Raw genomic sequence first — 17,641 nt, forward strand, 5'->3', positions numbered from 1 at the left:
AACTGAAGAAAGAGTACACAGTGTCTTTCTGTATTATTTCTTACAACTCTTTATGAATCTATAATTATCTCAAAATAAAAAGATGAATTAAAAAATTGTGTCAGCACATTGTAAGGATGAATCCATTGAAATGAAAAAGACACTTGCAAGGTGTTTATTTTCTCCTTTGGTTTTTCCTGCAAGGTTTGCGAGGAGCGATCGCATTTGCCTTAGCTATTCGGAACACAGAATCTCAGCCCAAACAAATGATGTTTACCACCACACTGCTCCTCGTGTTCTTCACTGTCTGGGTATTTGGAGGAGGAACAACCCCCATGCTGACTTGGCTTCAGATCAGGTGAGTGACAACGTCTAGCAAAGGAAATCATTACGAGGCATGACTGCGCTGTTCAATTTCTGGTAGTGCTGACTTAGTCAATAGTACAATGGCAGGTCCTAACCTAACTTTCCCGGCAGTGAAGTTGACCTTCACCCATCGGGTGAAACAGAATGACGTAGTACCAACCACACTGACTTTTCCAGAAGGCTTCCAAATCCTAGGATGATGTCTGTTTATAGTCTATCCCTAGAAATTTATTTATTCATCTATCAATTATTCCATTCAACAATCTGTATTCAGTACAATTCGGTATACTATGGAGTTTACAAAAATAAGGCACAGGTCTTGTCCTCAAGATACAATCCAGTTGGACTGATATAGAAAAAGCTATAATATGAAGGATAAAGTGAATTTATTGTTTTTTAATTCCTCACAGCACTTACAACAGGGACATAGGAAATGCTTAAAGATACTTGCTTAGTGAGCCATATGCTTAGCCAGAGGGATGCCATAGATGCAAGTTAGACACTTTCATACAGGAAAAGGGGGTAAAGGCTTCAGTCAGTGGCCCTCCAGTAAGCAGTTCTGGAAGACGATTACTATAAACCTGAAGTATGGGAGGGGCAGACGTTTTGACAAAAATGGGTCGCTGGTGTCAATTGTGAAAATGGGTAAATCTATTTTAAAGTGTGGCTGTCTTTATTTAATGTTCTTGTGACCTGGGTCCTCATTTTCATATCCCAGAAGGTAACAACAGTGCTTTAGGCAAATCACATTTTATTTCTCAAATCTATACATTTCTGATGATCATGCAATCACTTCCTGGTCCCTACCCATTGTCTATAAGACAAATTTATACCTACTACATTCAACACGTAAAGATCCATCTGACTGGAAAAGGACTTCCAAGAAGATTCTTACAGTCAAGAGTCTGTTATTACAGCACCTAGTATAGTGCCTGGCGCACAGTAGGATTGAATACATAATTCATGAAAAGTTAAATGAATACAACCACAAATGTAAACACTTTCATTCACCATTTACTGCAGGTCTCACAAGTTTAGTATAGGAAAACTTATGCTTAAACCAGGCCAACTGTCTATGCATTAAACCAAATTCTAAGAAAAAAGGGCTTCTTGAAGTACTGCGAATATTGCTAAACACAAAAAAAGGCTTTGACTAAAGGTGAATAGAGAGTGTTTTGAAATGCTTCTTGAATTACTTCCTAAGCACATAAATGTGACTTGCAATTTCTTTCACAGTGGTTGTCACCTGTAGGCTCCCATGGATGAGTACACAGATTGCATTAAACTCTATAGCGCTGGGTCTGCTGTGAACTGTTAGTAAGACAGTGGTGTGTTTAGGTTTCTGGAAAATAAAATTCAGTAGGTAGATCCTTGCATGGAAATATTAGGGCTTGGAAACCAAGTTAGAGGATGCTGGTCCCCACAAAATACAAGTACTAAATACCCTATCAGGTGAGTTAAAATATTCAGAACATAAAGTAGTGATATCAGGATTTCCTTAAAGCAATAAAATGTAATTTGTTTTCTACTATTTCTTTTTTTACCCTAAAAGAAGTTGTCCCCAAATCAGTAACATGTTTTATCCTAAAGTATTTACCTAGCTCTCTTCTAGTGTTTTCCAAAAGCATCCACTGATGTCAAATAGGTGTCATAACTTATGCAGCCCCTTAATATCTGGTTCAGCAGGGAGAGGGGAGTATTATAGTGGGGCTTTAAACAGGTTAAGATAGTTATCCAGATTATAGGACAAGGCCTAGTAAGAAAGGAAAGATACTAATGGGAACCATGGTGTCCAGGGGTGAAGTGCCTGGTAGTCAGCCCGGCCAGTGTTACGGCAGCCTGCCAGGGGGCACAGCATGGGGCGGCCAGGTCATGAAGATGCCCCAGTGGGAACTGGCTCCAAATGGCCCAACCAATTCAGTGCCAGACTTGGCCACCAGCCAGGAGGGAGATGGGTAAAGGCAGGACTGTGATGTGTTTAGGGAATTGAGCTGACAGGGTTCTAGTCTAGTGAGCAAGGTGATGATCTCAGCTGGAAACTCGAGTATAAATCTGACATCAGGGCAGAAACCCAGTCAGAGAGACCAGAGACCCATTCATGAGAAAACTAATGGGGAAAAACTGAAGTTCCTAGATTTCCGGGTACCCAGGAAGTAAACCCAGAGAGATAGATACAGGGCAGAATAAGTTAAGACCAATTTGGCTCTTAAACTTGAATGAACATCAGAACCACCTAGAGGGCTCATTAAAACCCAGATTACTAAGCCCCAGCCCAAGTTTCTCATCCAGTAGGTCTTGGTCAAGGCCTGAGAACCTGTATTTCTACCACATCCAGGAAATGCCTGTGTTGCTGGTCCCAGGGCCACACTTTGAGAACTGCTGGTTTAGACTTCCTACCCCTAGTGGAGATGGGGCTAATATTGATACTGTCGGATGTGGCTGGGGTTGCCAAGGGCCAGGCACACCTGAGCCTGCAGTGTAGATTCCTTAGCACCTATACTAAAGGGAGGAGGGGCTCACTTAAAGAGGAAGAGTCACTGTGCCCTGATCAGTGGGCGGGAAATAGGACGTAATAGAATAAACATAAAGAATAAAACTATGTCACTGTGTGTATACAAATACACAGTAACTTGTAGTGACACCATCATATGCTCCACTTTCCTACCATGGTTTATAATGTTGTCAAAGAAATTATCAATTCCATTATGGCTTTAAACTCCTAGTCACCCATCGTTTAGACTCCATTTAGCAAGGCCTTGCTTGTTTACAGAGCTACGTCTCATTAACCAACTTACCTGTCAGACTTTTCCCCAAGCACACCATGAAGTAGGTAAATTGGAGCTTTAATAAAATGACATAAATGGAGAAATGCAAGAGACGCAAAGACAAATGTGATACTGAATGAACCCAAATACCCTCAATTGGAATGTGATTTGTTTATCTACTTTACATGGCCTTCCCTTCTTGAGTCTATATTTTTTCTCTGAAATTATTTGATATGTACTTGAATTAGTTTTTTTATCCCCATAAAATTTGCCATTCAGCCGCAAACTACCACAGTAGGATGCGAAGAAAATGTTTTATATAAGGCAAAAATTGATAGTATTAATATGAATTGCACTTTGATGGAACTGACTTTAAAACAGCAATGATTCTATGTTTAGAGAAACAAATAATGATCTTTATATGTGAAACAAATTTGCCATTGATTGAGTCTTGTCCTACGCACCATTCAAATTTCTTGTCCCGGGGCTGTTGTATTTTCTTTTTAAAAATAATCATAAAATGTTTGTAATGCAGCATTGAAAATAAATCAGACCTTTGCTTTTTAAAATTCTGGAGAAAAGGAAAAGACTCCTCCAGCATTGTTTTGGAGGTTTTCATGTAAAATAAAGTAGAATGGTTTCTTGATTAAAATCCGGATCTCCTCCCTTCTGTAGAATACATTAATACTGGCGGTGAGGAAAACCCAACAGGAGTCTCCAAGGACTAGCTCTACTGTTAGCCAGGAAACAAAAAAGACCAAAGGTGTTAGGCTTTGCCCTACAAAAGCCAGTAAACAAGATTATCGACCAAATGGTTGCACATGCTTACAAATAAACATTAAAGACCACAGGGCAGAGCTCTCTGGCAGTGGCACCAGATAATAAGCTTCGAGATGGTAACCCATTCTCTAAGCCAAGAATGGGGTTAGGGTAGAGCACTACATGGAGCTTAGCGTAGGGCACCACATGGAGCTAACAAACTTTCAGCAAATAGCTCATGAGAAAGGAGCCTATACCACAGTGCAAACCTTTCCTGGGCTCCCCAAATGAGAATGTAGGGCCCATCTCTTCACAATATCTGAATCACAGTGTGGAAGGCCTTGAATGCCAGAGTAACACAGACCTTGTCTCCTAGCTGACATTAGAGAAGTATCCTCAACAAGATAACCTTTACAGCTTCAAATTTTGACCTCTAAACACTCTAACAATAATAACTGACTTGTAATGAGTGCTTACTCTGTGCCAGATATCAGATAATAAAATGCAAAGCGTATAACCTCCTTGTGACTCAGCTTCTAATCTATAACATGGGGATGATGATAGCAGCCGCTTCCTAGCGGATGATGATAGTAGCTGCCACTATGGCCCACGGTTACACCACCATCAGGCTGCAGAACCAGGATCCAATCCAGCGAGCCTAAGCCTAGAGCCTACACACCCAACTAGTGCATTCTTCTGGCACCCTGATAAATGAGCTTATTGTCAATGCCTGCAATCGACCCTGATTAACAAATCCTTTGAAGAAAGAGATGTGCTTTTTAAACCACGACAGGGCTGTTAAAAACAAACACAGGAAATCTTCATCCATCACAAGTGATTGGGCTGACTGGCTCATACAACACAGAAATTCTTCAGTGCCGGTTTTCTTTTTGACCTGGGACAGTTATAGGTAAATAAAATGAGATTAGTCCAATATAGCCAAGTGGAGAAGATTGTCTTCCTCAATTACAGGAATTTAGAATTACAGGACTTACAGGAATTTGTTACCCTCACGCTCATCTCCCAATCCTATTCAGGATCCCAAACTATTCTGCCATCAGCCTCTTCCCCAAATCTACCAAAAAATTTGGTTGCATACATTGACTTACGTCTATTGCAGAGTGAGCAACTTTTAGATAGTGCAATGCTTCTACTATTAATTTTTTTTTGAGAGTGTCTAGCTCTGTCACCCAGGGTGGAGTGCAGTGGCTCAATCATAGCTCCCCACAGCCTTGATCTCCTGGTCTCAAGCGATCCTCCTGCCTCAGCCTCTCGAGTATTTGAGACTACAGGTGTGCATCACCATGCCCAGCTAATCTTTTTAAAATTACTTTTAGCTGAGATAAGGTCTCATTACATTGACCAAGCTGATCTCAAACTCCTGAGCTCAAGCAGTCCTCCCACCCCAGACTTCCAAAGTGCTGGCATTATAGGCATGAGCCACCATGCGAGCCCACTGTCAATATTTTAGTTAAATATTTAAATTCAATTTTTAGTTTATGACGAAAAGCCATTCTCAAGTGATTTATTTATCATTTATACCCATTGGCTACAAATTTTTAAGATAACAGCCATCACAAATATGTATATAAAGATAAAAAGAGAACTGTCCTTAGTAATATTTTTAAGTCTTAAATGATAGCAGAGTTAAATATATCTGCTTACATACAGACTTCCTTTATTATTGAGGTGAGGAAATGTTAATTTAATATGATGGAGGAATATATATCATTAAGTTATCTTAATATTAACTGTGTTCTGTTTGGTTTTCTTTCTAGCATTCAAAGTTTCATGCGGGTTTAACAGTTTGCTTCGTTGTTGTATTAATGTAGTCTATCAATACACACACATACTCTGGAGTTAGACTGAGCAGGTCCTAACCCTGCCTCCCTCTCTTAAAGCTGTAGGACTTTGAGCAATAAATGTGATGTCTTTATGCCTCAAATTTCTTAATCTGTAAAATTGAAATAATGATATCTACCACTTTAGAACGTTATAAGGTTTAAGTATTCTGTGTGTACAGAATTTAGGGGCACACAGTAAGTGCTCAACAAATATTGTTATAACAGTACCCAAAAGATACCTATGAGCCTTTTCTTACCCAAATACTGTATAATTGTCCCCCTGAAACCCATGCACATATAAACTATTATTAATTAATTACATTTATGAAAGCATGGTATACATGGAAAATAGAAATAGTCTCTGGAAAGTTTAGTCCATTTTCCTTAGTAACGAGACTCACCAATTTTACAGGCAACTCCTATTTCTGCATTCAAAATGATAAACGCCATAAAGAAAAATGCTAACAAAAAGGATTATATTACCCAACAGCTCAGAAAGATTCTTTCTAAAACATGCTTCTGTCTCCTTCTTAACATAATAATCTTTGCTTGGGAACTTTTTAGATATTTAATTTATAACATTTCATCAAGCTGTATTGATTGTATTATATTTTGTAGTGATTTTGTACAAATTTGTATACTTCGTATCAATTTATATCAATCGACAGACTTGAGAAATATGCTCTCCCACGAAACATGGAAAACCAGTTTACTCATTTGAATATAGATTTATACTGCATATTCCATACCTGGTACTGCCTTTTAAAATTATGTTCTGTTTTCTTTAGGTTCTTCTACATTTCATAAATCTAAATATTTATTGCTTAAATCGATCTAGTTTGACTTGTTACATTAAAGATATTGGATAACTGTAGTAACCTATTGTTAACCTAAAAATATTCTAGGTTTATAACAATTGTTATGAATTAGCAGTTCCTAAATTTGCTTTCAGTGCCATCTGGGTTCCTTAATACGCTTTCTTTCTGCATGCCAAATTGTCTCAGTTCCAGAGATAACAGTCTTTATCTCCACAACTGCCAGCTATCCTCCACAAGCCATGTTCTTAGTCATCTTCTCTGAAGGTGCTCTTGAGAATATCGGTATCAATAAGCTTCTCTCATTTACTAAGTTTACCAAACAATGGACATTCTGGTCTATTAAAGGAGATTTACTAGCCTGTTATCTTAAAGCATTGTCCAATATGGTGTCCTTACTTTAAGTAATAGATGTATTTGTACTTTAGGTAACAGCCAACATTTGAAAAAGCAAAAAAGTGATTTTAAATGCAGTAGGTGGGACTTGTTATTCAAAAACTATGGAGAAGGGTACCAGTTCTGGTCAAAATGGAGTAAGCATACTTACTCCACCCACTTTCTCTTCCTCTGAATGCAGCTGAAAAACACTGAACAGAATGCATGTAACAGTTATATGAGGATTCTAAACAGTAAATGGTAGCAGACATATTCAGGGAATAAACCAGAATTCAGAGTACTATTGAACTGGTGGTGAGTTTTCATTTTGTTTCCTCTCTGGAATCTCCTGGCCTGGACTCAAAGACAATTTAGAGACCAGAATTATAAAATAAGAAAGAGAGAGAGAGCTGGAAGAGAAATTCTTTGTTTCTGGAACAAGATAAAGGAAAAGGGACATTTGTGGGTCAGAAGAGTGGACATATGCCTTGGATTTGTTATTGTTTTCTTCATTCCCTCTTCCCCAATCCTAGCAATCATAAGGTGGCAGGTGACGATGGCAGCAACATTTACAAAGGCAACTAAAATGTCAATCAGAGGAACTTTGGTCCTAAGATCATGGGGAAGAATTCCCATTGTATTTTTTTTCTCTTAATCCTCTCACCAATTAGCCTTGGAAGCAGGTGCAATATTATGGGAAAATCATAGAAAATATGCAGCAGTGTGGGAAAATTAAAACCCTGAGATTTTAGCCAGAGGACCAGGAAAAGGGGCTTTGGGATGCTAGAAAATGTAGAGAAGATTGTAGAGAGAAGGGAGCTTGAGAAAGCGACGCTATAAAGTTGTCTATAAATTTTAAAGCACAAAATCAGGCTGTATATGCATGTGTCTGAGCCTAAACAGCACACACCAAAGACACTGAGAAATGAACTATAAGTCAGAACATTAGCCAGCTCCCCAACTGGACACTGGGTGTCACATATGCAGGAAAAATCTAAAGGCAACTGCATAGACTTTCAAACTTAACTGACATTGGAACAACAGGCAACAGAAGGCAGATAAGAACTTGCGTTCTGGACCAAATCTGGTTTGATTGCCTGATAAAACAAAATCTCAACATTCTCCCTAGGAAAACCCTGTGTCACTTAACATCCCAGATCCAGAGTTATCTAACATAATATCCAAATTTCTAGAATTTTTAGCGTATGAATACCCAGAAAAATCTTAATATCTCACAAGATCCAGGAAAAACTTTAATATTTCACAAGATGCTAACCCAATATGGACACATATATTGGAATTAATGAATCAAGACTTTAAAGCAGCTATTATAACCATGCCCCAAGAAGTAAGAGCATACACGATGGAAACAAATGGAAAAATGAAAACAAAAAACTGGAGAGAAATAGAAGATACATAAATAAATAAATAATTTGGAATGGAAAATGCAATGACCAAAACAAAATATTCATTTAATTAGCTTAAAAACAAAATAAAGGATGATAGATGAAAGATTCTGTGAACTTGAAGATTATAAGAAATTATGTAATCTGAACAAAAGTATGACATTTTTCACCAACAGATCTGCTCTTTAAAAAAAGAATGACAAAGGAAGGAAAATGATATTAGAGGGAATCTTGGAACAGCAGGAATGAAGGAGGAGCAATAGAAATAGTAAATATCTGTTTAATATATTTTCTTAAGGTTTTAAAAATATGTATGGTTGTTGAAGGAAAAAATTTAACATTGTCTTATGGGGTTCTCAAAAAGGAAAATGAATAGAGGGACCTGTAAGTGGTAAGTTTTCTACATTCCACTTGAAGTGGTAAACTATTAATTCAAAATATATTGTAAAAAATTATATACTTATACTATAATTTCTAGATCAACCACTAAAACACATGCACAATGAGATATAGTCAAAAGTTCAATAGGTAAATTAAAATGGAAAACAAATCAATTAAAATAACTTCAAGGAAGGCAGGAGAGGAAAATAGGGGGGAAAAATAGAGAAAACAAACCGGAATCCGGTAATAAAATGGTAGATCTAAATACAAATATAACAATAATTACACTAAATCTAAATTGCCTAAAGACATCAGTTAAAAGAGATTGTCAAGGCAGATTAAAAACAAGACCCAGCTATATGCTGTCTATAAGAAACATACTTTAATATAATGATATAGATAGGTTAAATATAAAAGAATGAAAAAATATGTGCCATGCAAATACCAATCAAAATGAAGCTGGAGTGGCTATATTAAATCAAATAGTCTTGAGAGCAAGAAAATTTTCCAGGGATTAAGGAGGGAATTATGTAATGATAAAAGAGTTTATTTACTAAGAAGACAGAACTATATAATATGTATATGCACCTAAGAATATAGCCTTAAAATACATAAAGCGAAAACTGATAAATCTGAAAGGGGAGAGAGACAAATTAACACTTATAGTTGCAAACTTCAGTACTTGTCCCTGAGCAACTAATATAACAAGTAGACAGAAAATCTGCAAGGAGACAGAAGAACTATTCTAATAACCAACTACATTTAATTGACATTTATAGAACACTCTACCCAACAGCAGCATAATACACATTCTTTTCAAGTGCTTACAATTACAGCAAAATAACCAATAGCATAGGTCATAAAACCTTTTCTAATTTAAGAGAAATGATAACGTACAGTGTTACCCATGATCACACCACTGCACTCCAGCCTTGGCAACAGAGCAAGAAAGGAGAATATCATGACAGATTTTAAAATCTGTTTAATGTCATATTAAAATGTCATATTAAAATGATGATAAGGGAATCCTACAAACAATTTTCTCTGCACATATGTTCAACAAAATAGATTAAATGTAACAATTCTTGACAAACTACCAAAACCCTTTCAAGAAGAAATATATAAACTGAATCATCCTGTATCTATTAAAGATACAGAATTGGCCAGGCATGGTGGCTCATGCCTATAATCCCAGCACTTTGGGAGGCCAAGGTGGGTGGATCACGAGGTCAGGAGTTCAAGACCAGCCTGGCCAAGATGGTGAACTCTGTCTCTACTAAAAATACAAAAATTAGCCGGGTGTGGTGGTGGGTGTCTATAATCCCAGCTACTCAGGAGAATCACTTGAACCTGGGAGGCAGAGGTTGCAGTGAGCTGATATTGTGCCACTGCACTCCAGCCTGGGCAACAGAATGAGACTCTGTCTCAAAAGAAAAGAAAAGAAAAAACAAAAAGAAATAGAATTTAGAGTGTAAAACCTTCCAAAAAAGAAACTACAAGCCCAGATGGTTTCACTGGCAAATTCTTTGAAAGAAGATACAACACTAATTCTAAACAATCTTTTCCAAGAAACAGAAGCAAAAGCAATATCTTCCAACTCATTTTAAGAGGCCAGAATTACCCTAATACAAAAGTAAAACATCATCACAATAAAGTAAAACTACAATTCAACCTCTTTTATAAACATAGATGCAAAAATCTTGCACAGAATACTAGAATATCAAGTCCAACAATACTTAAAAAGGCTACACAGCACAACTAAATGGGACTGATCCCAGGAATACAAGTCTGGTTTAGTAGGTAAATATCAATCACTGAAATGTATATTAGCAGATAAAAGAAAAACATGATCATATCAATAGATACAGAAAAAGCATTTAATAAAAATTAATTTTTATTCATGATTTAAAAAAACTCTTAGCAAGCCAGGAATAAGAGAAAACTTCCTTAAACTAATAAAATACATCTAAAAAAACTTACACCTAACATCATATTTAATAGTGAAAGGCCAAATGCTTTCTTCCTAATATTAAGAATGAGACAAATATTCCTAATTTTAGGAAGAAACTCTAATTCAATATTGTCCTGGTAATCTTAGCCAGTGCAATAAAACAAGAAAAATAAATAAGATACATACAGCATAGAAAGAGAGAAATAAAAGCCCAATTTTCAGCCTTTATACTTATTTATATAGAACAAAGAAACCTACCAAAAAAAACTTCTAGAAATAAGTGATTTTAGGTTTTACGATACATGGTCAGTACTCAAAAATCAAATGCATATCTAACTACTAGAAATGAACAATTGGAAACAGAAACTAATAAAGTCAATACCACTTCTAATAGTCCCAAAAAATGTAAATACTTGGGAATAACATAACAAACCACATGCAGGATCTGTGTATTGAAAACAAAATACCAGTAACAGAAACCAAGAAAGAACTAAATTAATGGAGAGGCATGCTGTGTTTATGAATTAAAAGACTAAATATAGTTAAGACGTCAATTTTCTGTGAATTGATCCAGAGAGTTCATACAATTCTAATCAAAATCCCAGCAGGACATTTTGTAGATACAGGCAAACTGATTTTTAAATTTAGAAAGAAATGCAAAGTAACTAGAATAGCTAAAACAATTTTCAAAAAGAATAAAGTTGGAAAACTCAGATTGCTTGATTTTAAGACTCACTTTAACATTTCTGTAACCAAAAAATGTGATATTGGCAAAGGGATAGACATATAAATTAAACAGAAGAAAAATCCATAAATAGACCCACACAACTATGGCTTATTGATTTTTGTAAAGGTTAACAAACAATTCAATGGCATAGGGAGAGTATTTTCAGCAAATGGTATTAGAATAAGTGTCTATCTGTGGTAGGTAGAGTTCTAAGATGACTCGCAACATTTTCTGCCCCTCGCCACCCTGATATACATGCCTTGCATAATCCTTGGAACTGCAAATATGATGGATTATCTTAATATGGCACAGTAGACTTTGAAATAGGAAGATTACCTTGTGGGACTGACTTAATCACATGAACCTCTTTATAAGAAGAGCGTTTTCTCTGGCAAATCTTTGAAGAGGAACTCATACATTCAGGAGGATTTGATGCACCATCATGGCATAAAGATGGAAGTAGCTACATGGCAAGGAATTTTGGAAGCCTCTGGGAACTGGGAATAATTCCTGGCTGACAGCCAGAAAGGAAAAGGGAGTCATAGTTTACAACTTCAAGGAAATGAATTCTGCCCACAACAAGAATGAGATTAGAAAGATTTTTCTCCAGAGCCTCCAGACAAGAACCTAGCCCAGCCAGTACCTTCATTTCAGCCTTGTGATATCCGAATCAGAAAATCCAGTCACATTATGCCAGAGATCAGACCTACAGAACTGTGAGCTAATAGGTGTTGTTTTATGCTGCTAAAGCTTGGTAGTGTGATATACAGCAATAGAAACCTAATACAATATCCATAGGCCAAAAAATGAACCTTGACTTAAACCTCAGAACTTACAAAGAAATTGACTAAAACTGGATCACAGATCAAAACATAAAACTATAAAACTTCTAGAAAAAACATAAGAGAAAATATTTATGACCTTGAATTAGGCAAAGGATTGTTAGATATTATATGAAGAGCATCATCCATAAAAGAAAAAATCATGAAAATACTTTACTTTGCCAAAGACACTATTCAGAGAATGAAAATACAAAAGTACACACTTAGAGAGAATACATTGCTGGTGGGAATCTAAAATAATGTAGCCAATCTGTAAATCACTTTAGCAGTGTATTATAAAGGTAAAAATACAATTACCATATGACCCAGTGTCTTAGTTTGTTTTGCGCTGCCAAAACAGAATACCTATGACTGGAAAATTTATGAAGAACAGAAATTTATTTTCTTCCAGTTCTAGGAGCTGGGAAGTCCAAGATAAAGGTGCCAGCAGGTTCAGTTGTCTGGTGAGGGTGGCTCTCTGCTTCCAGGATGGCACCTTGATGCTGCCTTCTCTGGAGGGGACAAACACACTGTGTTCTCACATGGCAGAAGGTGGAAGGGCAAGAAGGACAAACTTGCTCCTTTAAACCCTTTCATATGGGCACCCAATCTCATTCATTTTCCAAAGGCTGCAACTTCTAAAATTGTTGCATTGGGGATTAAATTTCAATGTGAAATTTGGAGGGGACAAAAAGCATTCAAACCATAGCACCCAGCATTCTCTCTCCTAGGCAGTTACTCTAGAAAGTAGAATGGGGATAATAACAGCATCTATCTCTGGAGATTAAATGTATAAAGATTAAATGGGAAAAGATTCATGTTAATGTCCTTTGAGCAGTGCTCAGCACTCATTAAATAATCCTATTTTAACTTATAGCTTTGATTAGAAATGTCAGTGAATTATTTATATAGAGAGAGCATTTTCAGAATATGTTGAGATAATCATATGGTTTTTTCTTCTTTAATTTGTTAGTATGATGAAATATGTTAATAGATGTCCTGATACTGAATTATCTGTGCATTCTCAAGATAACTATTTTTTCCTAAAATTTTGTATGTATAATAATAATTGAAATTAGTCTTACAGTTTTCTTTTTCCCTTTGTGGGGAGGGAGCTATCTTTACTGGGTTTAGGTATTATTAAGAATATGCTATATTCATAACATGAACTAAAGGATTTTCTATTTTTTCATATTCTGAAATGACATAACATAGAAATAATGTAGTCTTTAAAACCTAGATCAAAGTCAACTGTGAAGCCTTCTGGTTCCTTCAGTCATTTTTAATGGTATATTTTCTATCACCTTTCTAGTGTCTCCTATGGTAATTTGTGTATTCAAGGTAAAATTGTCATTTTTAGCTAAAAAATGGTCAAGTATTGGCAATTTCATGTGGTTCAACCTAGTAGTAAAATGAATATCTATATGCCCTTAACCTAGTTTCACCCATTATTAATAAATTGCCCATTTTGCATTCTTACCTTTCCCTTTAATATATATTAAATATAATTATATGTGAATGTTTTTTATTTGTTGCTTTATTTTTCACTGAACCATTTGAATGTGAGAATAGGCATCACACACTTCTTATCTAAATATTAAAGCACGCATCTTCTGAGAATAAGGAAATTCTCTTAGATAACCAAAGTACCATTATTGTAACTAGAAATAAGGACATTCTCTTGGACAACCAAAGTACTGTTATTGTACCTAGAAATTTTTTTAAACAATTGACAGTATTATCAGTACATATTTAAATTTTTCCAGTTATTGCAAAAACGTATAAGATATTTTAAAATTCAGGATCCAATCAAGATAATGTGTTGCATTTGGTCTTTTTTTAATCAGTTTTTTCTTCTTTTTTGTTTTTTCAGAAGAAACCAGGTCAGTTGTTTCATACATTATTCCACATCCTGGACTTGCTTTTTTTCTCACAGCAACAATTAATGTATTCTTTTTGGTGCTATATTTCCTGTAAACTAGAAATTAGGTCAAGGCTTGAAATTCAGGTTGAATATTTTTGGCAAGAATATTCATCGATAATGTTGTGTGCTAATGGACGCATGAGGTCAGGTTCTTCCACCACTGGTAGTGCTAAGTTTGTTCATATGGTGACAGTGGTAACCTCAGTTGCAAAGGTATATTTTTACCTTTGTAATTAGTTTTTAATCTATGGGAGGATACTTCAGTACAGTATAAATATCCTGTTTCTAACAATCTTTCACCCACTGTTTTTAGCATCCATCAATAATCATCATCTGATTCAACTATTACATTTAGGATGATTCAGTTTTGTATTAAATTGAGTTTCTTGGCTATGTTACTCAAATTGTCTGTATCTTTACCTATATTTTTACTAGATGTATCAGATTCTGGAAGAAGTATGTTAAATTTCCCAGTATAATTTTTTGTAATCAAGGCCTTACATTTCTATATTATTAATCATATATATTACTAATTGTATGTATATATTTGGCTATGCGTATCATGTTATGAGAGGAAATACTCGAATTTGCCTTTGAGGTAGTCTGATATGTCTTATCCCAAAATTAAAACTTAAAATGATCATATCCTCCATATATGTTCATACCTTTCTTTCATTCTCTAGTCCTGGTAATGTGGAAACCTATAATGTAGTGTGAAAGCAATATAGAAAAGTCCTTTTTGTAAGCATTAAGCAGGGGGAACTTCCCCTTTTCTCCTTTTTTTTTTTTTTGGTTATCGGTGATCTAGTATTGCTTTGAAACAGATTTCAGTGTTTTGATTACATTATTTAATTCCCTGGGATCCTTAACTTCTCTTTTAAAACATAAAGCCTTATGTTTTAATATATTACAGTCTTTTACTTACTAGTATGCATTTTAAACATTAATGAAACTGTTTTAAAAAATGACTGTGTAAAATCCAAAGAGTTGCAATAAAACACCTATTTTGCATCTACCCTAAAGATTAATTGTGTAACCAAAATATGAGATTTTAACTAAAGTTTTTAAAAATAAGTGCTGGATTCTACCATAAAGGGTCGCTTGGAAGAAACTGCTGAAGACAGGGAATTGCCCATTAGAGGCAAAATGTGCTTTAATGCAGATTTCATTGTACTCAGTACAGCTAGCTGTTTTGCAAAAACACGACAGGAATGTTTGGACGAAAATTAGCTCTTCTTTTCCTCTTTTTTTAATTTTTTTTTTATTTTTAATAACACTCTTCCCGGTGCTAGATTTGCAGTAGAGATTGTAGTTGGCCAGTAATGAAGCTGCCCCATGTTTAGAGATGATTCAAAAGCATTTCCAACAGTTTTCTTCTTGGTGGCACTGTCTGCTTTTCTTTTATTATCTATAGGATGCAATTTGGACATAAGGGGTCGCCTCATGACCCCTCAGGTCTCCTTTCTCTCTTCTTCTCAGGCATAGCACCCACGCATGAGTCCCCCTAAGATAAACCATTCTCTTTGTTGAGACAGCTCAGCGGCAGTGCTGGGAGTGGGTTTGCTGAGCCCATCTGACGGCCATCACAGCCTGCTGTGGGTTTCTTCACCTACCCCTATGGCTCTGCTGCCACCACTGCAGCCTGTGTCCATGTGGGTGGCAGTTTATTCTGACCTAGCCATCAAAATAAGCCCATCCTTTTCTAATTCAGTCACCATGGGTCTATTCAATTTTGTATAGCCCTTTTATCATTTCAGTGGGATTCTCAAAGGAAAGGAGGATGGCGTGTGTATGTTTCAAACAGTAATCTTTGTTTTTCATTTACCAATAGGACGCATTTCAGCAGTGTTTAATTTTTATGAGTATAAAATAATACATGCTTGTTAACTAAAATCAGAAAGCTAGAAAATTATTTTAAAAAATAAAATTCACCTGAAGTCCTTTCACACAGAAATAATTATTGTTAACACTTGAGTACATTTTTCTAAAGCCATTTTTTTATTGGCAATCAGCTTTTTATAAGATTCAGACATTCTATTTTTTTTACTTAAAAATAGTATGATCACTTTCTAATCTTATTAGCTACCTTGAGTTTGTTTTCAAGAACTGAATAGCAAAATAATGTAAAAATTATTTATTTAAATTTGTATTAAAGCATATTAGACTAGAATAATTTTTATAATATATAAGTTATATGTAATTTATATATTATATATAATATATTTAAAATTATAAAATAAATTTTAATTCAAAATTATTTACATTCGTATTAAAGCATATTAGACTAGAATAATTTTAGACTATTATAAATGATACTGTGATTATTTTATTCAAGTAAAATTTTTCTATCTCTAATTTCTTTCTTAGGATGGATTCTTAAAAACGGAATTAGGAAGTCAAAGGGTAGAATATGTTTTAAAGTTCAAAATACATTTTGCCAAATTGCTTTCCAGTAAGGTTGAGTTAACTTAAACACCAGCAATGTAATCTATTCTCTCCTTGGTGGCTTTCCAATTGGTTTCTTATTAGTCCAGGATAATTGCATGCTTTTGAGGATGCCTAACAATTTTCTGAAACTTTGTCCTGATTCCAGAAGCTCATTTTTTCTGGGTCTGCGGAAGATGTTCCTTTTTCCTCATTCAGTAAAACATCTTGATAAGCTTTGTGCTAATTTTCTTGTCTTTGCTAGTATTTGACTATAGAGAAATCTTTCCAGACTCAATATTTGCCAATGGACAGGTGTGTGGATTGCCCCTGGCTCCCCTCAATGCCCATCTGGTTGTTCATCACATTCTTTCCTTGGAGCCATAGCTAGCAGGTCAATTTGCAACATTTATTACCCAGGGCCCAGGATCTAGCAAACATTCGTCTTTCAAGCTATGCCCTATTTGCACAGAATTTTCTGCTGTACTTACCACTTAGTTTCCAGGCTCTCTGGCCAATGGAGCACATTCTACTCCTGGGATCTCCACCCATGGCTACCACTTTATTAATGGGACATTTCGTCCCACAGGATGCAATATGTCTTTGAAAATGCCATCCTCCATCCCCCATTCTTTCCTACATGTATTCAGCAAATATTAATTAAGCTTCTACTGTGTGCCAGCTAATGAATAAAGCATAGAACAAAAGACAGAAATAAAACATAGAAATCCCTGCCTTTCTGTGGCTGATACTATGTCCGTAATTCACCTTTCACTCCTGCCCTATGACGTGTTGTCAAAGGTTTTTTGGTTGATAAAGCCCATATTCTTTAAATTGGGGCAGACAGTGGGGTTATGAACAAAGTATGTTTCTGCCATCTTTAGACAAACAAGAATGCTCTATTCTCGTGGTTGCTTTTCTCAAAATAACCATTGTCAGCTTTATGAGTATTGAAAACTCCTGTGATATTCTATACAAGCTTGTCCATTGCATAGTGTTTTCAGTAGTGTTGGAATTGTTTGCCTTTTCTGGGCCTTGAAAAGGATTTTAGTAGGAAGTTAGCAGGAACGCCATTAGGGAATGCTAACTGGAAACCATTTCAAA

The 17,641-nt window shown here is 35.7% G+C and overlaps 1 protein-coding gene across 2 annotated transcripts in view; it reads left to right on the forward strand.

Moving 5' to 3' along the window:
- SLC9A9 (solute carrier family 9 member A9) overlaps positions 1–17,641 on the forward strand; it is a 591,811-nt gene that overhangs the window by 396,384 nt on the left and 177,786 nt on the right. For both annotated transcript variants that reach the window (XM_025377024.1, XM_025377025.1), the window contains exon 12: positions 184–337. In XM_025377024.1, the coding sequence (XP_025232809.1) occupies positions 184–337 (154 nt within the window). The remainder of the gene's footprint in view (positions 1–183; positions 338–17,641) is intronic.

Source organism: Theropithecus gelada, chromosome 2 (assembly GCF_003255815.1).
Source record: "Theropithecus gelada isolate Dixy chromosome 2, Tgel_1.0, whole genome shotgun sequence".
Taxonomy (NCBI): domain Eukaryota; kingdom Metazoa; phylum Chordata; class Mammalia; order Primates; family Cercopithecidae; genus Theropithecus; species Theropithecus gelada.